Raw genomic sequence first — 25,692 nt, 5'->3', positions numbered from 1 at the left:
ATGTTTGGTGAGCGCAGAACCATTCTATTTTGGACAATTTCCCACATGTTGTCTGGTGTGGTCGAGCCTGTGCTTGCACCAAACTTCAAAACACCCCCTATCCAAAAATAGTCTGAAGCTCGTAATCATTTTAAGGACTCTTGATTTATCGGCTGGGTCAACGCTCATTCGGGATGTAATAGGCCATGCTGTGAGTCTATTAACGTTAGAAATACATGCAAGACAAGGTTATTTTGTGTTTTAAAAAAAGTTATTACACCTAAAAAAACATTCATCTTTAGAAAATAACTTTTCTGTGCAGTAATGTTTTATTTCAACTATACATGCTGTGTTAAAAAAATCAACAAAAAATATGGAACAAAGACCATCATTATTATTTACAGTTTCACAGTACATCTTTACAACATTATCTACGCGCTCACATACTCTGGATATCGTGTGTGTATATATATATATATATATATATATATATATATATATATATATATATATATATATATATATATATATATTATATATATATATATATACACACACACACACACATAGCTGGCCTTGCATCGGCGCGTTGCACAGCAATTATATCAAATGAACATGACCAAAACCTGGTTTTCTGCACATGAAAAGAGCTTGAACTCAATTTTAAAGGCTTCAATTTAGATTGCAACTGAAAAGAGACACTTCATATTGCAATGTACAAGGCATTTAAGCAGTGTATGCTGAAAGTGTGGATGAATGTCACGCACTATGAACAACTCAAATACTGCTCTGATGACAGGCAAGAAGTCTTTACATACAATCATTACTTGTAAACAAAATGTGGCTTTGACTAAACAGGCAGCAGACACAAGGTAAGGTTGCATGTGTCACCCAAATGCACTGCAAAGCGATGTCATCCCTTAATTTGTCCCTACTGGCCAATAAAAACAAATTCTGCCACTATAATTGTGGGGAGTTGGAAATTCTGCGTAACCGCAGAGTTCCTGAAGATGTCTTCCAAGTGAGTGCTGTGTTAATACATTGGCTGTGGGCAGGGTGTGCAGCATTGAGCCGTCTGGTCCACAGTGCAAGGTCGAAACAGCTTTCATCCCACTGTCAAAAAATACATTCCCTGTATGGCACGTTTATGTGCTAAAACACCAGCAATGCCCATTTCTTAAAAAACATTTTTATACTACTTTCATTCACAAGTGAAATGTGTTGTCACTTGTTTTTCTCATCACTTCCAATAGGATTAGGTAGTTACTTTTCAAAACTTTTTGGCCGATGTAAAAATGACAATGAGATACCAAGAAAACCAATGACTTCGCCAATATTATATACTGTGGTAGACAATTTGGAGAATAAGGCACACAATGCACAGATTCATGTTCATTCGCCAAAAAATATGTTTACTACTTTTTATAGTATTTAATATATACACTAACTTGTCATTCCCAGCATGACTCATTTGGACACGTTGGTAAATATTGTGTTGATTGTGTACTAAACACTCACAGGAAAGCTTTAACGGGGCGTGGGCTTTTAAAACCAACACAGAAGGTAAAATCAGCTGTTACAGTCAAGTATTGTTCTACAGCCAGTCAAACTTCACCAATATATTGGTTGTCAGAGAAAAAAATGTTGAGTTTCATTTTAGGTGAATTGATTTAGAGTCCATTGGTGTTCAACAAATGTCTTGTTGAATGAGAACTATGGATTTTTGCTACATTGAGCCACCACTATTCAAACAAAGATAGTAGAGGTTATAATTTAGGTAATTTATCGGTCTTAACAGTGTGTTTGGTTGTTGAAACTGTACCTATTAGCTACTGTTTGCATAAAAAAACAAGACATGCATACCCTTATTAGGGTCATTTCACTCTGATCCACAACTAAATGCATCCAACAGCTATGTCTAAAACCAATAGCAGCAAATGGTTTGAAATAATTCCCAGTATATCAACCAGTGTGACCAACTTTAAAGTAGACCAACCACTTTGAAACACTCCAAAAACAAAAGGTTTAGGCTTAGCTTAAAATCTGCTCTTGCAAAGACCAAACTGACATATTTCCACTAGAGACAGTGACTTGGGTCTTGGATGGATTTTAAGGTGCATCGTCTCCATGGCACCACTCTTCATGTCTGCTTTGCCCCTCTTCCACTTTCTTAACAGCGAACACACGCCAACATTTACACACTTCTGTTTGCTTTCCATCTTTGTCATTGTATCTTAACCTATTAAACATTAGATTTGCTCTCCTCTGTCAGCACCAACTTACTAAGAAAAGCATGGCCTACACCTCTCTGCTCAGTTCACATTAGTGGGAGGACAGTGCTCAAGGGCAGTGAAAAATGAGACCCATTCTTCAAGTATTCCACTGTTTCTAACATGGTACCTCACGCACAGACAATATACTGTGGTGGCTTCAGCTGGTATCCAATGTATGTACCACTGTTCATATTTATGACAAGCAGGATGGAAACCAAGAGAATAAAAAACATGAGAAATATCTTTGGCCGCACATGTGATTTTCCCTTTTCACTGAAGTGTGAGTCAATGTGCATATCGTTTAAAGGGGAACACACCTCAAGTTGATACACAAACACACGCTGGGGTCAACCCAATCTGTAGCCAAACCATCAAGGCTCAAGGCTATACTGTCAAGGCAAAGAGCTCACGGCAAAGTGTTCATGCTCTTCTAATAGCTATACTTATTGACCACTCTCATCTGTGGAGTCTGTGGTGAAAAGCCATTAGGTTTTGGGGGCACATCTGGCTTTAGCGATGGGGTCCTTTTAAGTCCTGTGCGAGGCAGTGAGCCATGCCCACTGTAGCTGCTTTGTCGAGATAAAGAGGGAGGGTTGACTGGGTGCATTCCTGCTCCCATCATTCCACCATGGGAGTCAAGTCTGGAGGGGGGGGTTGGGGGCATGTAACCCACTCTGTTCATACTGTGCTGGCGAGACACAGATACCCCCATAGTCACTCCATTAGTGGATAAGGAGTGCCTGTGAGATGCACTCCGCTGGAGCTGGTAGCCCCCTCTTGGTCTCTCCAGGGTGCCCCCCATGCTGCCTGTTGGTGTAGTGGGAGTGGTGGTCAAGGGGACGTCCACCCTTTTAGTAGGGCTGTGCCTTGGCAGGGAGGAAGAAGGGGAGTATAAGGAGGCCTCACGACTGGGCACCTTTGGGGGTAGTTCTGTCAGTTCCTCCATGGGTTCCAGTGTGAGGTGTTGCCTTGGTCGGGGTCCTGTTCCCTCATGAAAAATAGCCTTAGGGTTGGCTACAGAGTCATTGAGATGTTTTAAAAGGTCATTTAGTGTATTCCTCGCATCCACAGACCGCTTCTGGTCTTTTCTGCTTCCTTTACTATCTAAATTCTTGAGCTTCTTCTCAGATGGCTGTGGCAGAGTTTCATCTCCGCTGTCGAGATTCGGGTGGTCATGCGTGGCATTGGGCAGAACCACAGCACTGGGGATGTGTGAATGTCCTAGGGCAAGGTGAGGGTGATGAGAGTTGGATTTGGGAGGACCAGGTGAAGGAAGAAGAAGCTGAGGACTCTTGGCTGTTGAGTTGGATTCTTTGCGGTGACCGCTAATCTTCCTTTGATCCCTATCCCATTGGTTCTTCATTGGCTGCAGGCCTTTCTGTTGAAGAACCGGAGTGGATTCAGGTGTTGGCAGAGCAGCCAACTCAGGAGGTGGACAATCGTCCCGCAGGATCATGGTCTTGGTATCGCCATTGGGTGTGGTCAAGTCTTTACTCAGCAGATTGGTGTACAGTTTAGGGGAGTCCACATTGGTCTGGTACTCCTGTAGGGAGCATACAAAAGTAAGAACTATTGTGCGAGATCATTTAATGAACCCTTTAGAGTCAACCCTTATGTACCTTAACAGGGCTGTCGAAGAGGCCGTTGAGCTTGACGAAGCTTCCAGCAGAGTCTGAGCAGGACGGTGCAGATTCTGCATCCTTGTGGACACGCCTTTGCTTTCGAAGGAATGACTCTCGATTGCAGAAGACAATCAGACCAGCGAGCAGGGCCCCCACGAGAAAAGCACCAAACACACACGTGATGAGGATGTTCATGTGGACCATCTGGTTGGTTTCACTTGCTTGGATATCCCACACACCTACAAACAGTGAGGCAGTGGTTATCCCCTTGGTGAGAAAAGTCAAGTGTTGAGTGAACCGTTGCTCCTTCCCCAATTCCCCAGCAGAAATGTGCATGTTTGTGTTGGAACACAACCGTGCATGACTTTGTTCTCTAAGACCTCCCCTCAAACAATGTAGCCAGATTAGTTAAAGAAGAGTGGTTATTGGTAGAAGTGATTAGGCATCTATATACACAGCATCATTCATTTTGGAGATTGCATTAGAGATTTGTTAATCCAAGACTGGAACTGTTTCCTTGATCCATGCGCATCTAAGAGTGAAAGCCATATTATTATTTTAATGTAAGAAATCAACAATCAGGAAGTTGCACCGAGGATCAATAAGAGCCATGTTTGCATTCCACATGTCGACACAGTCGTTGCTCTACGGGAGGTTTGTTAGTAACCACAGACATTGAAAAGAGTTAGTTCATCCTTCGTGCGGCCACAAGTAGGTTGTGGCAGTGCAAGGCCCAGCCAACGATCTACCAGCCATGGTAAACTATTACTAGAGCTAGTGTTAGCTAGAGACTACACTGCAGAGAAAATCAATCCAAGAAAATTGAAAAATAAGTCAATAATAATTCTAAGAAAGGAAAAACATCTGACACAATTGTGGTGTAAAAGAAAATGAGTAAAAAGTTAGGTAACTTTAATTAGACATAATAAAATGTGTTTTGGTTGGCAGCTCCCAGATAGAATCAATGCAGCATGCTAGCTGCCTCCCTGTGGGCCTTACCCTCTTGGCCCCCTGGGATAGTGTCTAAAGAATGAGAGGTGGCTGGGTCATCCTGCAGCACAAAGCCTGAGCCGTAGAGCTCTGGACCAGGCCCAGAGCTGGGGCTCTGAGTGGGAATGAGTACTGGGGGGTGTATGGGCACACTGGGCAGTACAGTGACTGGCGTTGATGAAAACTCCATGTCTGTGGTAACAAACAAATTGTTAATAAATGGTCAAGACGTTGGTAAAGCATACTGTCATCGTCCCAATTAGTAGGCATGGGATATGTGGATTTTGTAAGGAAATCATCAATCATTAGGCTTCAGCATTTTGGTAGGGACGAAATAGAGTATACAGAGGTTGAAGAAGAGTTAATATGCAACAATACATATGCTGAGATGGATGGGCGTGCAAGGGGGACTGATCAGTCAGAACATGAATTAAAGAGTGAGGGAGGGAGTGGAACTGTTGTGTGGTCGAGCAGATGGGTTTGTTTGTGATGGTTAAAATGAAGCAGGTAACGTTTTGCATTCACAGAGTGTTTTGGTCGGTAAGACATGATAATGAATGAGTGGCAGTCATGGTGGAAAAGAAGGGGCTGGAGATGCTGAACTCAGGGAAAATAAACCATTTGAGTAAAAGATCAAACTAACCAGAGGTAGGGTCGCCAAATGATTTGTAATCTGGCGGTGATGTAGTGCCCAAAAATGCTAAAAGAATTCAAAAGGACAATACATTAATATGAAGGAATTCAGAAGTAAACTAAAAACAAACCTTGTGATAAAGAGAGTGCACCCGGTTAACAATATGAGGCACTCGCTAACAGTATCATTTGTTGTAAAATAAAGTCCTCTGGTTCTGATCAATACTGAGGTTCAGCTTGGGTCATATTCAGTTGGTACATTAGAAGAGGTATGTATTTCAAAGTAAGATCGGTGAAGTTAACGTTTTAGGTAATTTAAATATTATTTAATATTATATCGTTTGCACCAGCTGAACATACCCTTGAATGTACATATCCATGTTTGCGGCTCACGCGTGACATTAGTTACAGGTGGCCATGGACGCACTGTATGTAATGTGTGTGTTAATACCAAACAGATCATGTGGGGGGGCAAGTTACTGGCGTTGGTAGAGGTGTGTGCGTGCATGTGCAAAATGTTGATATTTGTGTATGTGTGAGTTTGGATTGTTTGCATACATGTGTGCATATACAGTATGTCAGAGGATAGATGGAGTGGTATGAAGATGATTCTTACCCTGACAGTCTCCAAGGTGGGCTGTGTTTCCTAATTCAACATCCTGCTCATAGGTCGTCCTGAAAATGACACCACTGATGAAAAGGACAGCACCATTTGATTCATATTTGGGTTAAACTTAGGAGTTTGAACTCACAAATCACCAGGCTGTATCCTGTCACAAGCTCCATGAGGTCTCCAGCCACAATAAGGATCTTGTGATGCAATGCAGGACCTGGTTCAAAAAAACACGACAATCATGTGATAATAGAATTTAATCATGCCAGGAAAAGCACAATAATCAATTGTGACCTGCTGACCATTAAGCACAATATGGAGGGTAAAAAAATGTTTTTTTTTTTTTTTTACATTTACTTGACAAAACAAAACAATTAAATCACAAACCTACAGTATGTACACCTGCAGAAAGCACATATGTGAGTGCAATAATAAACATCACTTACTTGTGGCAGGAAGAATGCCTCTCACAGCGGCTCAGGGGGATGCGGATGACGCAACTTGAAAAGGCAACATAGAGGCTATGTGTGTCTTGGTCCACATGCAGTGCGAGGACTCGCTTATCATCTTCGTGGTTAGACAAGCACCTAAAAAGAGAAGGAGAAGGAACTCGATCAAAGGTTCATCAGATAAGTGTCTAATTTTTCAGTTAGGAGTTAATCACTTGCTTTTTCTAATTTAACAGGCTTTCAACACAAGTGTGGATGTGCAAATCCAGAAACAAACAATTGCCAAAACAAACTCCATCCACAGAATACTGACAGACACTGCCATCAGCAAGCAGAAGCTCAAGTTAATAGTTGCTGACTCCTGAGCCAAAAGGCAGATGGGGAACAGAAAGCAAAACAAAAGCAAATAGTGGGGGTAAAAAGTTCATGATGTCTTACTTGGCCTTGTTAAAGACGTCGATCTCCTCCAGAAGCAGACTGTCATTCAGGAACCTGGACGAGGTCTTTGCCAAAACCTTGAGGACAACTCCTGACTCAGAGCCAATGAAAACCATTGTGTAGTTCTTGTGGGGACCTGCTTCATTGTCCACAGCCAAAGCAGTCAGTCTGTACCTGAAAGAAATACATCCATCCATGTACTTACTCCATTGCTAAGTTTTATCTAGTGAAGATGAAAGTATTGTACTTGTAGTTTAGAGACATTAGCCGTAGTAACTGTTAATGGAAATGGAAATGCAATTACAATTAAAATGTACAACATCAGGCATCCTCCAATTGTCTAACATAGCGAATACGTACAGAAACTATCAGTGATAAGGCCAGCTAAAGTTTAGCTGTTTTTGAATGATATTGGATATATGCCAAAAGATGAAAGACTATATTACGTGATTCAAAATAAAACTGACTGTACAATATAATTTTTAGGATATTAACCTGACACGCGTCTTGGTGTACCAAGGCTCGTCCCCAATAGAAGGCACAGCTGTGTCCATAAGAGGGTGGGACTTAATGAACTGCAGGGTCTCATCCGGGAATTCGATGGAGCTCTTAAAGGATGCAGCTGGACCATGACCTGCACAGCACCCGGGTCTGAGAAAGAGGATGCACATACACAAAGGGCAAGAAGTCAAAAAGCAGCTCATATTATCATTGCACACCAGAGGGGGGTGATCATCATGTGCGGGGAAATGGATGGAAAGTGAAATGAAAGGGTTGGAGAGCAAGTGCTTATTAGGATCACTAAAAAGGCCTCAGCTGGAAACATTAAATATGCATAATATATGTGGTTATCGTCTATTATTAATTCACCAGGGCAATAAGTTGCTTTGTGTATTTTTTTTAAGCTTGGACATAAAGCATGTCTAGGAAAATACTGTACTATATGTGAGATAAAGCAAGTTAAAATGCATTGTGTGTAATTATGCAAAATTAATTATTTACCATCAATCAGCAGATGGTGAATGTGTGTGCTGGGTCATAGCTAATAACCTTTTTTTTTTTTTACTGGTGTAACATATTTGATTTCACTGAACCAAGACAAAAGGTTAAAAAAGGGGACATGAGCAGGTGGTTAGCAGCTGCTGCCATAGAATAGTCATTTATATATTAGGGTATTTTAGGAGCTTCTTGACTATTCATTTTTTGAAGATAAGAAAGGTTAATACCGAGGTTTGGGTAGCTTCTCCTCCGGAAATGGCGTCCATATGGAGTCAGCTGTTTTCTGCTCTTTAAATCGACCATGGAAGACTTTCTCAATGTCAACCATGGAGAAAGCACACACTGCTGATCCCGGAATACTGTGGGGCAGCAAAATGATTAAATGGCTATACTTCAAACTCAACATTACATTGCTTACTGCCTTCTTTGAAATTGCTCAATCCATCAGCCATAAACAGTTGTAGCCCACCTGTTCATCTGTGTGGTGAACACGCCCACCACGGACGGGACGCCGTTGATGTTGATGATGTCAGTGATGGATTGGAGCACGTCAAAGTAGAAGAAGGAGTCACCTGGCACGGAGCAGTTCAGTCTGGCCTTTACAAAAGAGGTCCAATGTTTCTCCAGGACTCGCTGTGACCCACCAACGTCGTTCTTGCAGATCCGGGCCACACGAGAGTATACAACCTTAAAAAAAGAGAGGGTTTAAGAGGGGACAGAGGCTGAAAGAAGTGGAAGGCAGCTGAGTGAATGTCGCTAAAAACACTTCAGCACACTGAATAATACATCTCTCCATTCTGTAGGAGCTTGCGACGAACAGGCAGAATACACACTTTTACTTTGACTTCACAACAGCTTACTTTGAGGTTGTCCATTAAAAAACACAACAAATAGCTACGACTGGCCTGATTCAACCAAATGACTATGCCTTTAAATCAGGCCAATGCAGCTGGCGGCCGCAGACCACATGCGGCCCACCAAATCTTTTCATTTGGCCCGCTGAACATCACGCAAATAGAAACCATTCAAACTAGAGTTGCTCATGAATGCAGTACTCCTGCCACTCTGCAGGGTGCAACAGCGAGGCATGCCACAATAAAGCAGCAGTGAGGTGAGTGGAAGAAGACTACTCATTCAAACCAAAAACGACACTATCGACCTTGAAAAAAATCAAAACAAATTGCAAAAATCCGACTTTCAACAGCGATTGTACAGCAAAGTATGAATGTTCTGCCCTGAGCACGTGCTCGAGTCATTGTTTCCTATTGTACCTTTTAGGCGACGGACACAGAGTTGCAGACAAGCTGGGACAACAATAAACATCCACACGTGTAAGCTTAATCACAGAACTTAATTAGATCTTTCAAGTAGATATTTTAGGTTTTTTTCATTGAAATTGCTGACTTCGTAGGGCTGGACGATTATGGCAACATTAATAATCACAATTATTTAGATCAGGGGTCTCAAAGTCAATTTACCTGGGGGCTGTTGTAGGCAGAGTCTGGGGTGGGTGGGCCGCATCAGGTATTCCACAAGAAAAGCTTTGTTAAAAAATTCCAATCTTAATAAATGTCTTTTATTTAAATTTTTTAACCCAAAATAAGATAAAAAATAAACAAATTGAAAGTTAATAAGAAACTAAGTAAATACATGTTTGTAGCTGTGGAGTATATTTGAATTCCCAATGTGTGTGCCCAATAGAACGAGGCAGCCAGCCAGGCACGGAAAAAATTTCCATGGCAACGCTGCTGTAACTTTCACTCACTGAGACATGTTTCTCTGATTGCATCAAGCCCGGTCAATGTTCCGCCCCCGAGAGCCATATGCCCCACTGTGATTGGAAGGATTGTTTAGCTCCGCACACATCACTGTAGAGTGCCATTCATTAAAACTAGGTGGTCGTACTAACATTAAACTTTTATATTAAGGTAGGGGGACACAAAATATCGTCTCGGGGACACAATTGGCCCGCGGGCCGTGAGTTTGAGACCACTGATTTAGATTGATATTGTAATAACGATTAATACCACAAATATTCATTAATTTGAAAACCTGAGAATTTATTGTACCACCAAATCTCAAGTTTAAATATATATATATTTTTTTAAGGGTTTAAATTAGTAAGAAATAAACCACACCTAGTAAAATGATAATAATAGTAACAATACATTTAAATAACAATAGCAATATAAAAAAAACTATAAAATTAAGTTTTTCTGTTTTGTTTTAAATTCTGTTTTTTAACTTTCACACTTATTTTACCACCAGAGTGTGTGCCTTTTTTGTAAAATAAAATAAATAAAATGTTTGTTAATTGTAATAAATGAAAGAATTCTCACACTTATATGTGTAATACATTTATGGACAATTTTGACCAGCATTTTAGGTCCCTGCATATTGTGTAAATGTCAGACCAGTCAGACCAGATGTGGCGCACCGCGTTATTATTGTGAGGGGGGAAGTGTGCTGTGTTGTTGTTCTCAGCCTGACGAGTAGAGGCAACTTGAGCCTTTCAAGTTACGACTGCTGTTTGTACATTAATGTTCCATCAATGGTGTCGTTCACAACAACACAAGCAGAGGAGATGTGTTGTGGGTGTATGAATAGTTCTTGCTAGCTTTAGCTTTGTAGTTTAGCCGCTGTCTTACTGTGGCTGTCTCAACATTGTTTGATTCAGGACATGTTTCAGGAATGAATGAGCGGTTCTTGACACATTACCGTATTTTCCGCACTATAAGGCGCACCTAAAAACCACAAATTTTCTCAAAAGCTGACAGTGCGCCTTATAACCCGGTGCGCTTTATATATGGATAAATATTAAGATTCATTTTCATAAAGTTTCGGTCTCGCAACTTCGGTAAACAGCCGCCATCTTTTTTCCCCGTAGAAGAAGCGCGCGGTGCATGCTGGGATATGTGACGTTTCATTTCCATTTGTGTGTTTATGTAAAGACCCCAAAATGGCTCCTATTAAGTGTGTTGTCCGTCTAATTATAAATAATGCAGACGAGGCGTGTTAACTGAGTTCTCAACGTTTACTCACAGCGTGCTCATAACCACATTCTAACTCCCAGCATACAACAACGCTTCTCAGGGCTACCGCGCATGCTCGTCACTATCGTTGCATGCTGGGTAGTGTAGTTGTTATATTTGCTAGCTCATAACATCACATTAAGAGACGCGCTTAATTCAATACTCGCCGTCATTCCGGGTGGATTGACAAAAGACCTCCAGCCGCTAGATATTGGTGTCAACAGGGCATTCGAAGCTAGACTGCTAACTGCGTGGGAACAGTGGATGACAGAAGGCGAACACATGTGACGTTCACCAAGACAGGGAGGCAGCGCCAGACGACATTTTGGATCCCACATTCGCCCAACTTTTCAATTCGGACAACGAAGGAGAATAATTCGAGGGATTTATGAATGAAGAATAACTTCAGAAAGTGAGCGTTATGTTTATTTTGTGTGTTGTGACATTAACGTTCGAGCAACATTATGTTGCTATTGCTCTGCACTATTTTGAATTTTACTATGTTTGTGATTGCACATTTGCGTACATTTTGGGAGTGAACAGAGTTGTTAGAACGCTGGTTTTTAATATATTATTAAAGTTTGACTGACCTATCTGACTGTTTTTTTTGACATTCCTTTAGCGCAGTTAGATGCGGCTTACAACACCGGGCGGCTTATAGGTGGACAAAGTTTTGAAATATGCCGTTCATTGAAGGCGCGGCTTTTAACCCAGGGCGCCTTATGGTGCGGAAAATACGGTATTTTCCCAAACAAATCCTTCTCCCTATAATGACAGCATTTAACTCATATTTATGTCAATTTCCCTGATATTCTGTGTTTACCAGCGTATTACGTTTTATTTACGTGACTCTGTCCGCGGTTACGTGAATGCAGCAATCACATGGCCTTAAGTGTGTTTGTTGAATTTAGTGATTATTGATTAGGCATACTGATGTTGTGTCACATAAAAAATAGAGATCCCAAAACTTCTACTAGACGTGCTCTTTTTTTCCCACTCATTCACTCCTCATCCGTTTCATCGTCACAAGCTCCGGAATTTGCATGCACATTAATCTTTTTTTTTTTCAATTATTATATTTTCAGGATTGTGAGAAACCATAATCGAAATCAAAATTCAATTAATTGTCCAGCCCGATGACTTTGTGATGTCTTTTGTATTTGTGGTCGTGTTTTTTGTTTGAATAACTCTAGCGATTAAAGTTGCGCTAAATTTGACCAGTAGAGGGCGATAACGCTACACCTTAGGTTTAATCGTGTTGAGTCACATTCTTTGTGTTTGCTCTGGATGTTGTTCAATTTCTACATGCGTACACATCTGTAGTTTATTGTATGAATGTAGTTGAATAGACTGTTTTAAATTGGCTGTAGACAAAAAAGCTATTGTGCTCCGTTTGTCAGATGATTCTAACACAATCAATGAGCATGGCTTGCTTTGGACTACCAGCAAGTATTTCCTAATTATCAGTTTCAAAACGCACTGATGTGATTCCCTATACTACTGACAGCCACTAGAGGGCGTAATTAAATGTTATCTAAGGACTGCTATGATATGCGGTGTTCAGTATCTAGTTTTTACATTGTGTAACACCAGTGTAATTTAATGATTTCCCAAAGCAAAACCATGCAAAGTTGAGGTGTCACCCCTAATAGGATTTTAATGTTTTATCAAGTAGTGAATGATGGGAGGATGGTGGCCTTCTGAAGCTTAGCCAGACCGGCTCAGGATGAGACTTGGTCAAATCTGACACTGGCATCAAACACTGAACATCCTAATGCCCTCGCATTAGCTTGTAGAGAGAGGCAGACACTGACTGTACAATCTCTGGGAGACAAATCCTCAAACTGTGTAATGGTTTTACATCAGGCAAACATTCCCAGCAAACCCTGGCTGTTGAAATTTCAGCAGTATTCTAATGCACTGTAATCGCCTGAATAGGCACTGCTACTTGAGCCATTTGTGTCAGAAATGAATGCAATTGAGGGAGTTTATGCTTTTTTAGATACAGCATCTGTTCAGAAAATGTAGTGCATTAAACGCAGCCTTTAAACTGCCCTACCTTGCCCAGATTGCTGTGCTCCACTGCAATCTCTCGGTAGAAAAAGTACACATAATTCCCATACTCAGCTGCGTGCAGGAAATGAGGTTCTGTGGGAGAGACCGAAGCAGAGAGTTGGAAGTGTATTTTTGCATCGTCACCACCAGTGTGCATGTTGAATATTTCAGGGATTTGTACAGGGCTGTTTATGACTGGGGTGACCTAGATTGCCTGAAAGGGAGCAGGCCATATCCTCTAAGGAGTTTGGCAAGACAGGAGAACTCTCTATCACAAACGCTAACTGCTCTAACACACACCATGATTATTAACAGGTAGACACCTACCTCCAGCAAAAAGGAAACTAAAGATGTAGTGAAGAGGCACTTGTTTACCTTTGAGCCACTTGGAGTCATATTTGATGGTCCTCAAGGCAGATCCATCACCCAGACTGCGATAAATGACAGAATCGCTGGCCTGAAAGTCAGCCACTGTAGCAGAATAAAGTTTCCCCTCTACAAGACAAAAAAGAACATTCAACAAAACATGGGTTACAAAGCTTTTCATCTTATTCTATTTTTCTCCTTTAAAAGCTTTAATTGGCCAACTTCTTTGAGCTGCAGGCATATTTGTACCATGGCAGAAACCCAGAGGTGATAATGAGGGCATAAGTAAGAACATATTAGTTCTGCAGCAAGACCGTGATATTTTTTGTGCGTGTGTGTAGGCGGCCGAGAGTTTGACCCTCACCGGCAAAAAGGGCGACGTTGGTTTGCTTGGAGTCAAATGGGCACCGTGCCAGTCCATTGATCTCCTCACCATCAAACTCTAGATTATCCAGCTGAAGAAAGCGCCACAAGTATCACACATTTAACAAAGGTCGTTGTGTAGAATAACCTTTCAAATCAAGAGATAAATGTGTATATGGTAATGCGGTTGATACCGACCCTGTAGTATCTGCACATGGGGTTAAAGCCATTGGTGCCACAAATGAAAACCAGATCATCATTTCTGGGAACCAGGACTTTTATGAAGTTATGGCACTCGTCCTGTAAATAGATAAGATTGTGTTGATTATTAATTATTTGTTTTACGCTATTGAATAGCAAGAAAGAAAAAGTTGCAGGGGTTGAATTATAATTGGACTTACTCTGTGTTTCCCCTTGACGGCACACATCTCTCTGTCAGCTTGGCCTGATCTCCATGTCAGCTTCTATGGAACCAAACCATGAAGCATTAATACACGTAATTTTTTCTCTCCCTGCAAGCTAAATGTATGTGCGCTACCAGGAATCACATACACATGCTTCTCTTGTTTCAACTCTCTCATTTTACAACCAGTCTAGTTTGTGATAAATGACTCTATTTTTTGTCTGTGCGCTATTGTGGTTCAAGAGAGCAGCTTGTGGCGAGAATCTTACCCGGTAAGGGATGATCTCATTCCTGTAGGATTCTCTTAAACTTACAAGGTACACCTGGTCTCTGTGGATAGCAATACAAGTACAGCGTCAACACAACAAAATTAAGTGTATATTTAAAATATGACCTCAAAGCATTTATACAGTTTCAATGAGCAATGTTAAACTCTAAAATAAACATGGCCATTTGACTTTGTTTTTTTACATTATGTCTACAGAAACACTAATGCATACTCAGCTCATCTGTATTGTTTTCCTCATTTTCTGTTTAGAGCTAAGCTCATTCCAGGAAAATCCCATCTGTTGTAAATTCAAATATCACTTGCTCGTAAAACACAACTTTTGGTTTTGTGGTAACATGAGCTCTGCAGATTACACAACCCTTCCGTGCTAGTATGATGAGCACACGCTTTACTGCTATCTTTATGCAAACAATAAACACACAGGATTCAGTGAATTCTCTCGTTTTTGTTCAACTGGCTACTCAGTAGAAATTGGAATATCGTCTCTCCTTTACTACTTTGCATGACATGATTTCCTTGTTTTTGATGATGTGCCAGTTATGACAAACACAGTACACCCAACTGGGAACAATAATTTTCTTCACTTTCAGCCAACATATGTGAACACCTAAAACTGGCAGTATGATTTATCGGACACCAAACCGACATATGGTTGTGATTACAGAGGCAGGAGGTTTTATACAGTAGATGTCAAGGTGATTTCTCGCTACAATACTGGCGGCTGGAGGTAAGATTAATCCCAATGCTCATAAATACTTAAAATACATGTAGAGATGCCAAGAAATCCCTGACAGAGCATTGGGCTGGGTTGATGGATGCTTTTGCTGGATCAATAGCGACCATATACATCGGATGGCAGCCTAGGAGCCACAGATCCAATAACACTAAGAGCTCCCCCCACCCCCTTCTCCTTGTGCCACTGTTTACCTGCCAAGATGTGAGTTAGTGAATCGGTGTGGGGGATGTGTGAAGGAGAAATAAGACATCTGCGTGTGTTCAGTATACCTGCCAGCGATGAAGAGCGTGTCTTGTATCTTGGTCATCAGCTGAAAGTCGAGGCGATGCTGCGACTCGTTACCAGAGGGCCTGCCTCTGAACGCTGGGTACCTCCGTGAAACTGTAGACACACACAATGCTTGGTATAGATGCAGACACTTGTGCAAAAGTGAATCATACATACATAGACATTAGGGGTGTCTATTCATAATCTGATTTTTTTGTCATGGATGTGCTGTGTTTAAAACATATTGAGGTTTGTTTAAAGGTTAAATGCAGTTAGAGCTGCAACGATCAATTACTTCAGTAATTGAGTAATGTGTCAATTACAGTCTGAGTTTAATCCAGTAATCGAAGAAAACACACTTTATTGTCTCAATGTGTAATTTAAGGAAAATAGTTTAAATATACAACATTTTCTGCTTGCCATTACCATCATTGTTTTATCTAATAAATGCACATCAGTAACATTGAAATTGCGCTTGAAATGTGTGTGCATTATTAAAAAAAACCTGCCCATCACCACACATTTTGCTTTATTGCAGTGGCCCATACTTGCCAACCTTGAGACCTCCGATTTCGGGAGGTGGTCGGGGGGGCGTGGTTAAGAGGAGAGGAGTATATTTACAGCTAGAATTCACCAAGTCAAGTATTTCATATATATATATATATATATATATATATAAGAAATATTTGACTTTCATTGAATTCTAGCTATATATATATATTTATTTATTTTATTATATATATATATATATATATATATATATATATATATATATATATATATATATATATATATAAATAAGAGAAATACTTGAATTTCAGTGTTCATTTATTTACACATATACACACACATAATAACACTCATCTACTCATTGTTGAGTTAAGGGTTGAATTGTCCATCGTTGTTCTATTCTCTGTCACTATTTTTCTAACCATGCTGAACACCCTCTCTGATGATGCATTCTGCTTCGTCTCCTTGTTGTGTGCGCAGTTGTGCACTGCACTCGCTAAAAGCCCTAGATGTTATTGTCACATATACATGCACAGTAGATGGCAGCATTGTCCTGTTTAAGAGTGTCACAACATTGCTGTTTACGGCAGACGAACTGCTTTACAGTAAACGAAAACGTGACTGCTGTTGTTGTGTGTTGTTGCCGTGTTAATGAAACTGCCTAACAATAAACCCACATAAGAAACCAAGAACTCGCCCTCCATCATTCTACAGTTATAACGTGATTGGGCAGGCACGCTGTTTATATTGTGGGAAAGCGGACGTGAAAACAGGCTGTCGACACGTCACTCAGGTCCGCATGGAGCTGGAGGGGGCGTGGCCTCCAGCTCCGCCTGAATTTCGGGAGATTTTCGGGAGAAAATTTGTCCCGGGAGGTTTTCGGGAGAGGTGCTGAATTTCGGGAGTCTCCCGGAAAATCCGGGAGGGTTGGCAAGTATGCAGTGGCCACATGTATTGTCCGAGGCGCACAGTTCTAATTTTGCTTTGATCTGGATAGAGGTTTGTGTCCAAGGTATTGTGTTTCCAAACATTGTTACCGTATTTCAGCTTTTACACAAATGTGTGTTTTATTAGTGTATAATACATTAATCATAATGGCAGAGTTAAACCTTTTGTGGGAGGTTTATGAAGGGAGGTCAATCCAAATGTTGATTGTTCAGCCTTGACGAGGGGTCTACGCTCTAGTGCGGGGTCAGCCACCTGCGGTTCTTTTGTCCCACCCTAGTGGCTCCCTGGAGCATTTTTTTAAAAAAAAGGTATGAATATGGAAAAAGATGGGGGGGGGATTTTTTTGTTTTTGTTTTGGTATGTTTTTTGTTTGAGGACGAACATGACACAAACCTTCCTAATTGTTAGAAAGGACACTGTTTAATATGTTGTGTGTATGCTTCACTGATGATAGTATTTGGTGAACATTGGATGGATGTTTTGTCCTATTATTTTGGCGGTTCTTGAACTCACCATAGTGTGGACTGCGACGCAACAGTTTGTTTACATGTAAAATAGTCCACTCCTTCTTTGTCTCATTTTGTCCACCAAAAGTTTTATGCTGTGCGTGAATGCACAAAGATGCACTTTGTTGATGTTAGTGACTTGCGTGGAGTGCTAATCAGGCATATTTGGTCAGTGCATGACTGCAAGCTAATCAATGCTAACATGCTATTTAGGCTAGCTTTATGTACATATTGCATCATTATGCCTCGTTTGTAGGTATATTTGAGCTCATTTAATATCCTTTACTTTTATCCTCTTTGTACATACTTTAGTTTTGCATGTCTCATGACTAGAGATGTCCGATATTATCGGCCTGCCGATATTATCGGCCGATAAATGCTTTAAAATGTAATATTGGAAATGATCGGTATCGTTTTTTTTGTTATCGGTATCGTTTTTTGTTGTTTTGTTTTTTAATTAAATCAACATAAAAACACAAGATACACTTACAATTAGTGCACCAACCCAAAAAACCTCCCTGCCCCATTTACACTTATTCACACTCATTCACACAAAAGGGTTGTTTCTTTCTGTTATTAATATTCTGGTTCCTACATTATATATCAATATAGATCAATACAGTCTGCAAGTGATACAGTCCGTAAGCACACATGATTGTGCGTGCTGCTGGTCCACTAATAGTACTAACCTTTAACAGTTAATTTTACTCATTTTCATTAATTACTAGTTTCTATGTAACTGTTTTTATATTGTTTTACTTTCTTTTTTATTCAAGAAAATGTTTTTAATTTATTTATCTTATTTTATTTAATTCATTTTTTAAAAAAGCACCTTATCTTCACCATAACAGGTTGTCCAAATTAGGCATAATAATGTGTTAATTCCACGACTGTATATATCGGTATCGGTTGATATCGGTAATTAAGAGTTGGACAATATCGGAATATCGGATATCGGCAAAAAAGCCATTATCAGACATCCCTACTCATGACACATAATATGTATGTAATATTGGCTACATTTCAGATAGTTGTTTGTGTGCCATGTTGTTCCAGACCACAGCAAACATTACCTAGCTTGCCACAGATTGTAATAAATCTATTAAAAGAAGACAGCCTTAACTTGGACACACACATCTATATACCTTTGACCATTAAAAGCCTGTAATTTCCAGGAGTTATACTCACCTTCTGAGTAGCCTCTGATTTACTAATGGTTTCTAATGTTGTAAAAATGTGTAGAATAAATATTAAATTTCAACATTTCTGTCAACAAAGATTTGCTTCAGCCTGCGACACATAGTCATTTTGATAGTAGGCTATTATAGCTAATATAGACACTTGCGTCACGTGTTGCCTTCATTATAAGACTTATATACGGCTTTTCATTTTTCGCGGCTCCAGACAGATTTGTTTTTTGTATTTTTGGTCCAATATGGCTCTTTCAACGTTTTGGGTTGCCGACCCCTGCTCTAGTGAGTGCCACTCCAGTTACACAATGCATTTGCTTGACCACTGCGACTCAAATTTAATTCAATTAAGGTGTGGTAGCATATTGAGTCACTGTGATTTGTTTGCGCAGTATGCCACTAAATATATTAGCCCTAATCTCGCAATTATTCTTGTATGTCCAAATGGAAATCCACTTAATCCTGCTGGTGTCTTTGTAGTGTATTACATGAATAGAAACAGCATGCTGCAGTTTCTGGTAGAGGTAAATGTGAGTGGTGGGTGTTCAGCTATCAAGAGATGCAGTTACCGTTACACTCTGTACGGATCGCTGATGAGTTTGTGTGCGTGAACTTACAGTGTGCGTCAATGACATCCAGGGGAGAAATGTCCTCAGGGAAGCTAACTGCAAGTAGAGTATGTGAGGCTGTTAGCATCAGCAGCAGCTCACTGAGAAGAAGCACAGCTCCGTGGCCCATGGCTGCTCACAGACGACACTTCCTGTTTCACACTAGTGGAGATGCTACCTGGAGACAAACCAAAAAAAAAAAAACTTTGTTACTCAAACTTGCAGATATATAGTACAGTATAGTATGTGTGCAGTCCTCAAGAGTGTTTCTAATATTCTGACTCCTGTGTAGCAAACCAAAACATAAAAAAACAACATGAAAGCATTATGCAGTAAAGTCATACTCCAGCTTTTGTATTGGATCTCATTTAATTGTGCATGTTGTAGCTGGTGGGCGTACAAGCAGAAAGCACACACAGTGCCACTACTTGCGATTTGATAACTGACCGAGCAGGACATTTCCCTTCTCCCTCCTCCTGCATCTGCTAACTAACGAAGGTCAGCCAACGGTCTGGTGGGGTGTCTCAGTGTGTGTTAGATGCGACGGAAGTCCACTCTGTTAGAGGCATAGCGGCCCTGCTGCCTCTATACATCTGTGCTCTGATTGGTTTGTGCGAGGCCAAGCTCAACACTGATCAGCTCATTGCAACTTCATCACCATCACCAGCGCACCATCTCATGTGACCTAAGCTGACTTCTATTAGTGCGCTGTTAGTTCTTACTGCTGCAGTATCTCCTTGGGGCCAAAGTGCTTTATTGCATAGCAGTGATTCACTCCATCGTTGTGTTATGAGGACAAGGTCAGGCTTTGTTGTTTTGACATAGTAGTAATTATATTTTTTGTTTTTTTACAGCATTAAAGTGTAGATGATACCAGAAAGTGCAGGATATCATTTAGTGTGGGAGTGGCAGGCGTTTAGGTAGTATGTAATGTGTATGGAGTGTGTAGAGGAGGGCTTTAGGGGGAAGGCTGTGCTTCTAAATGATTGGTGTACATTTCAAATATTTATAAGGAAAACAAATTATTCATGTGGGCAAGGCCTGAACGGATATAAACAATTTACTGGGAGACGTCACACAGGCAAAGGCATGGATTATCTGGGAGCATGCTGTGATTCACACACTTATTGGGAGCAAATACATCATCATGCTTCCACATTATGTATCGCCATGGCCGATACATGAGCACCCACACAAACAGTAATGATTCATTTTTCAATTAGCCCCAAAGCACACCTGCTCCAGTGTGTCAGTGAGCCCCGTCTGCCAAGCCATTAGTGCTTTGATTGATCCACACAGGAAGCAGGGCAGACCACATCACCGCTGCACAGCAGACATGTGGAAAATGCTCAAAATCGGATGACTTTTTGCTATATTTAATAATTTATAATGGCATAGCCCAAATCACTAGAAATGCACAATGACTCCAACAAAACATCTGCGTGGTTGCGTCATCTGAACACTGACCCAAACTATCTCAAATCCAACAATACATTTTCCAGGCACTAATTATATAATTTCAGTTTAAAAGGTAACATGTTGTGTAATGATGCTGAAATGGAAACACTGTGTAAGAGTTATAGTAGGGCTGGGACGATTAATCGATTAAATCAATTAAAAAAAAGCTTTGATTTATATTCTGTTGCTTTGTTCATTCGATTACGAACCAATACAATTTTATCAAATGCAGACCACATTCCCAGAATTTTAAATCCGCGGACATAGTTTCTGCACGGCTACAATAGAGCAAACAGGAGAGCCGTAGTGTGCTATGATCTGCGTGGCGGCCAACAGCATAGAGTTGTTATATTTTATCTTTATTAATGCACACATGTTAAAAGTGCAACTTCAGTGTTGATAAGGTGCATGTATTAGAAAAAAGAATGGCGGGTATGCAAGTGAAAAATGTAGTTCCTTTTCACCATTTCCTTAAAATACACATTGAGGCTAAAAAAGTTAATTTTATTCAATTACCAGAATCTAATAAAGTCATAGATAGATTACTCGATTGAACTAATCGATACTCGATTACTAAAATAATCGATAGCTTAAAAACAGAGTTGGTCATTGCGTGCGCAAAGACTTTCATTGGTCTGCGTGCAAGTGGAATGAAGAGTAAGATCTCATGACAAACTATAGAGATTGTGTCAGGTCAAATAGGGTAACTTTTACCTCCAACTAATAAAACTAATCAGGTTGCAAAAAAAATGATTGGACACAATCACGTTTGCATGCACATTGGCGCTTAGATCTATAAACGAGGCAACTTAATCTAAATGATAAATGATGATACATTAAATGAGAAGCATTGGTGCTCCTTGAAAGCCTCTCGGGTATTTTGACTACTTAGCACCAACAAATGTGTTGCGTTACACCGTGGGACAGGAATAAACAGGACTACAGCATGGACATACAATACACTGAGATACCGAGGACATCACTTCTTTGGGGCTGTCATACAGGCTGTAGAGCTTTGCTTGGGTTTATTCACAGCTCAACTTTTGTTTGGTAGACTTTAAGGCCCTTAGAAGTACAAAACAACCTTCCACGTGTCTTACAAAGCAATTAAAGACAAAAACTACTAAATGTAGTATCTTAGCACCTTTACATAGTGCATGTTAATAGCCTTACTGCAGAGGTGGATGCATTTCTCAAAAACTTAATGTAAAACAGAAGACACACAGAGGTCAGCGATCTAAAATTACTTCAAAATCTTTCATGAGCACGCAATGTTTTCTATTGACTATTTTTTTACACTCTCTGATTCTTGCCTTGCAGTTTGTGTGTGTGTGTGTGTGTGTGTGTGTGTGTGCGTGCATGTACATATAGGCCTCAAACAAGCCCAGAGATGCTGGGCTTGTCACGCAACTCACAGCCATTCAGCCTTGCCTCACTCTTTACCTCTGTTATTACAGGCTTTTCAATGTCCCGCAACCACGCACTTCCCCACTGATGTTGTTGGCTCAAACCCACGGTGTTTAACACCGGGGTTGGGGGCTGGGGGGCGAATGGGGGTTTGGTGGATTTGGTGTGGGGGTCTATAGCCCAATTCTGGTAGTTAAAGCTGAGGATTTAGTGCTGCGAGCCTAAAATGACAGATTAACACATATTCTCTCTCTGAGCTGCACTTTCACTGGCATATGTCAGCCACCAGCTCCCATCGAACGCACTGTTGGATGTCATTTTGCAGGGAAGTCCGATTTGGTGCTCATAAAAGGATGGCAAACTACAGCGGTGTGCGAGGTTCCGTGCGTCGTGTCTGAATGTGATGGTTAGATGTAATCTCAGCATGAACATATTGGTGGCCACTTTGGGAAATCAGACACCAACTGGTTCAATTTGAGCCATTTCAAACATTGTGCTTTTCGTTAATCTACGCCTGGGCCTTCAAAATACTAACACAAAAAAACACAGTAGCAAAGACAAGGCACAACTGATGTCTGCATATGATGTAATGACCTTTTAACTACTTAAACCCATTTGCAAATGTTTTACTTTATCTCTAAATTTCCTATTTTTTCCCACAAATGTTAAGCAGATGCAGGAATCAAACTACAGCACAAATATAAATCAGTCAATAGGATGTAGACTAATGCACTGTACATCTGTAGCTGCAGCCGATGGTGGTTTCCCATTGGCCAAGTGTTCTACCACAACCACTCAAGTCTCAAACAGTCTTTACTTGCGGGTGAAAAGAAACGCAGCAGCACTTTGACGAGGTTTATGTTTACTTCAAAGACCAACAACTGGAACTCAGGACACAAATTCCTGCAAGGCGGTTAGCAGCAGATACATGGAGAGATTTGGTTGTAAGCGCACAAAACAAGCAACTCCCAGGATTTCTTTGGGAAGGAGTGGCTGCCGATACAGCATAAATTATCTTTAGGTAGGAAGTTGAGATGCTTCACAAGCAAGCTGCTTATGATTACATTATGTCCCAGGGGTTGTTATTATTATGTATATATTAGCTACAGTTACTGCTATCTTTAAGCGACTACCTGGTCACTTTTTGGAGGCTTAGCTAGACAAGTTTGAACAACCTATAACCTGAAACTGTTTTTCCTCTTTTTTGGGCACCTTGACAAGAGTGAAAAGGGAGAAAGGTTGCACTCAGCAGTAGTCCTGCTGTGTTGCAGCACAAAGGGGCCAAGCTTGCAGGTGTGACCAGGAAACAAAAGGGGGGGTGGGCTTTGGCCACATCAACACAATAGAGCCCCACCCCCGGTCACTGCTCAGAAGAGCACAGTTTGGGGGCTTCTAAAAGGCGCTTCTGAAGGAACAAAGCAGCCCATATAAACATGTTGACTGGGGTGCAACTTTTATCACTGTCATTTAATTCTAATTTCTAAGCAGCAGCAAAGCGTCCATGGTTTTGTTAATACACATGGTTTAATGACTGGTGTTCCGGGTTATAGCTGGCTGTAGTGGAGGTTAACTGTGGTCGTTCTGGTCGCTGAATACTGACCTGGTGGCTCGCGAGGTGAGGCAAAGGCAACAAGCTGAGCTGTCAGTGAGTGCACAGCTGGTTGTGATGTTCCAGAGCCAAACCAATTTTAATACTGGAAAACACTGCTACTGTAATAATTAAAAACTGGATAAATTGTTTATCATATGCGAGTATAAGCAGTCTAAATGCTCGTTTACCCTAATCTTCTGTATATTTAAAATCAACATCAATTTTGGCCAATACTATGAATGATACATTATTTGATTGCATTCAGTACAAACAGTCGTACTATGAATGATACATTATTTAATTGCATTCAGTACAAACAGTCCTAGTTATAGGACGCTTTTTTTCCCAGCTACTTTCATGCACACATATCCAAGCATCCGCATGGACACAAATGCTTGCATTGTCCGGTCTGGGGCGCAAAGGCATTGAAAGTTCCATCCGTGGTAAATCTTTTCACAAGCCTTTAGTGTCCACATGTGGGACTGATACAAAAGACAACAAAGAGGAGGAGACACAAGAGCAGCAACAACAGCAATGGGGCTTTTCTATTATCCAGCAGAGATAGAAAAGTGCAATACGGTAAATTAATTGTAAGGCACCATAAAACCCCGTTCAGCCCATGTTTTAAAGCGAGAACCGAAGGTTAAATCCTGAATGGTAATGATTGAACACAGGTGAATACAAATAACAAACCGTGGCAATTGTTCCAGTCCATTTTAATGACATAATGATGCATGTGTGCTCCTTTAGAGAGAAATAGCAGGGTAAGATGAAGCCAATTTACTGCTACTAAATCCGAGGTCTTTTGCGAAAACACATTGAGAGGACAAATACCAAGCTGGAATAACGTGTTTAAAAAAAAAAATCACAGTACATCAAACACCTCCTTTGATCTCACGAACTGATCAATCCGACTGAATGTCATATTCCTTTGCAAATAATAAAAAAATTTAAAAGTATGCATTTTCCTCTTATTTTAACGCTTTAAATCCATTTCTTGGCTCTGCTCGTCACATTTAAGCTTCTTTTCTGGGACTCTCGGTTCTGGGGGGCCCCTTTGGACTTGAGGACCGATAGCCAGAGCAAGTCCACACTACACTTACATGTATACTACTCTATTACTCACACATATGTATACTACTCTATTACTCACACATACATACACATACTCTTACATGTATACTACTCTATTACTCACACATATATACATACACATACTCTTTACATGTATACTACTCTATTACTCACACATATATACATACACATACTCTTACATGTATACTACTCTATTACTCACACATAGAGATGACCTATTCGGACAGATTTAAGCTGACTAAACTAACAATAAGGGAGCATTAAAGCTTGGACTCACCGGTGTAGCAGGAAGACGGAGCTACCATTCTTTATGACTCACATTGCATAAAACACGTTAGTAACGGCACTTACATAGCCAACAGATCAAAGACTTCCAACGACTATCAGTTTAAAGTAAAAACAATCTGCAACTCTTTTTTTTTTCACATACAGAATTTCGTTCACAAAATCTTCTCCTCCTATCTCGAATTTCCCTTGCCGATAAAGTGTTTAAACAAATATGCGGATTTCTGCAAACAACTCACCTCATCTGAATGCTTTATTGTTGCGCATCCATAGGCAGTAATCCCAAAAAAAGGGGGTGTAAATATAGCGTGCGTCGCTCCAACTTCTCTTGGCTGGGAGAAAAACAAACTAAAGCAGACACGGCAAATGGTGTAATTCGACCCCAGCTCGGTCAATCCACGCAGGAACAGATCCACGGTCCGCCAATAAGGAGCGCTCTTGCTGCAGTCCCTCCCCCACAATCCAACTCTCCTCGCTCGCCCGCTTTTGGACCTCTCTGCCTCGCTCCTGGCTTCCTTCCTTTCTTTCCAAGAGAGAGAGACAGAGAGAGAGAGAGAGAGAGAGAGAGAGAGAGAGAGAGGGAGGAA

At 40.7% G+C, this 25,692-nt stretch overlaps 1 protein-coding gene across 4 annotated transcripts; it reads right to left on the bottom strand.

Annotated features, from left to right (window-relative positions):
• Nucleotides 1-461: 461 nt before the first annotated feature.
• sema6d (semaphorin 6D) lies at nucleotides 462-25,606 on the bottom strand. 4 transcript variants are annotated; one of them, XM_061963896.1, is made up of 20 exons: nucleotides 25,345-25,606; nucleotides 19,279-19,447; nucleotides 15,510-15,621; nucleotides 14,485-14,545; nucleotides 14,214-14,276; nucleotides 14,011-14,112; nucleotides 13,814-13,904; nucleotides 13,459-13,578; nucleotides 13,088-13,176; nucleotides 8,466-8,683; nucleotides 8,224-8,355; nucleotides 7,493-7,648; nucleotides 6,998-7,171; nucleotides 6,557-6,697; nucleotides 6,250-6,327; nucleotides 6,114-6,172; nucleotides 5,508-5,564; nucleotides 4,874-5,056; nucleotides 3,872-4,113; nucleotides 462-3,795 (listed from the first exon to the last, which is right to left on the bottom strand). In XM_061963896.1, exons 2-20 carry the CDS (start codon nucleotides 19,397-19,399, stop codon nucleotides 2,683-2,685), a joined length of 3,312 nt encoding a protein of 1,103 aa, XP_061819880.1. In that variant the 5' UTR covers nucleotides 19,400-19,447; nucleotides 25,345-25,606; the 3' UTR covers nucleotides 462-2,682. The 4 variants fall into 4 exon arrangements, with proteins under 4 accessions (XP_061819880.1, XP_061819881.1, XP_061819882.1 ...); XM_061963897.1 differs by lacking the exon at nucleotides 5,508-5,564; XM_061963898.1 differs by lacking the exon at nucleotides 4,874-5,056 and having other exon boundaries at nucleotides 25,345-25,605.
• Nucleotides 25,607-25,692: the final 86 nt, after the last annotated feature.

Source organism: Nerophis lumbriciformis, linkage group LG06, assembly GCF_033978685.3.
Source record: "Nerophis lumbriciformis linkage group LG06, RoL_Nlum_v2.1, whole genome shotgun sequence".
Lineage (NCBI taxonomy): Eukaryota > Metazoa > Chordata > Actinopteri > Syngnathiformes > Syngnathidae > Nerophis > Nerophis lumbriciformis.
This window is presented reverse-complemented; position numbering and strand designations above follow the sequence as displayed.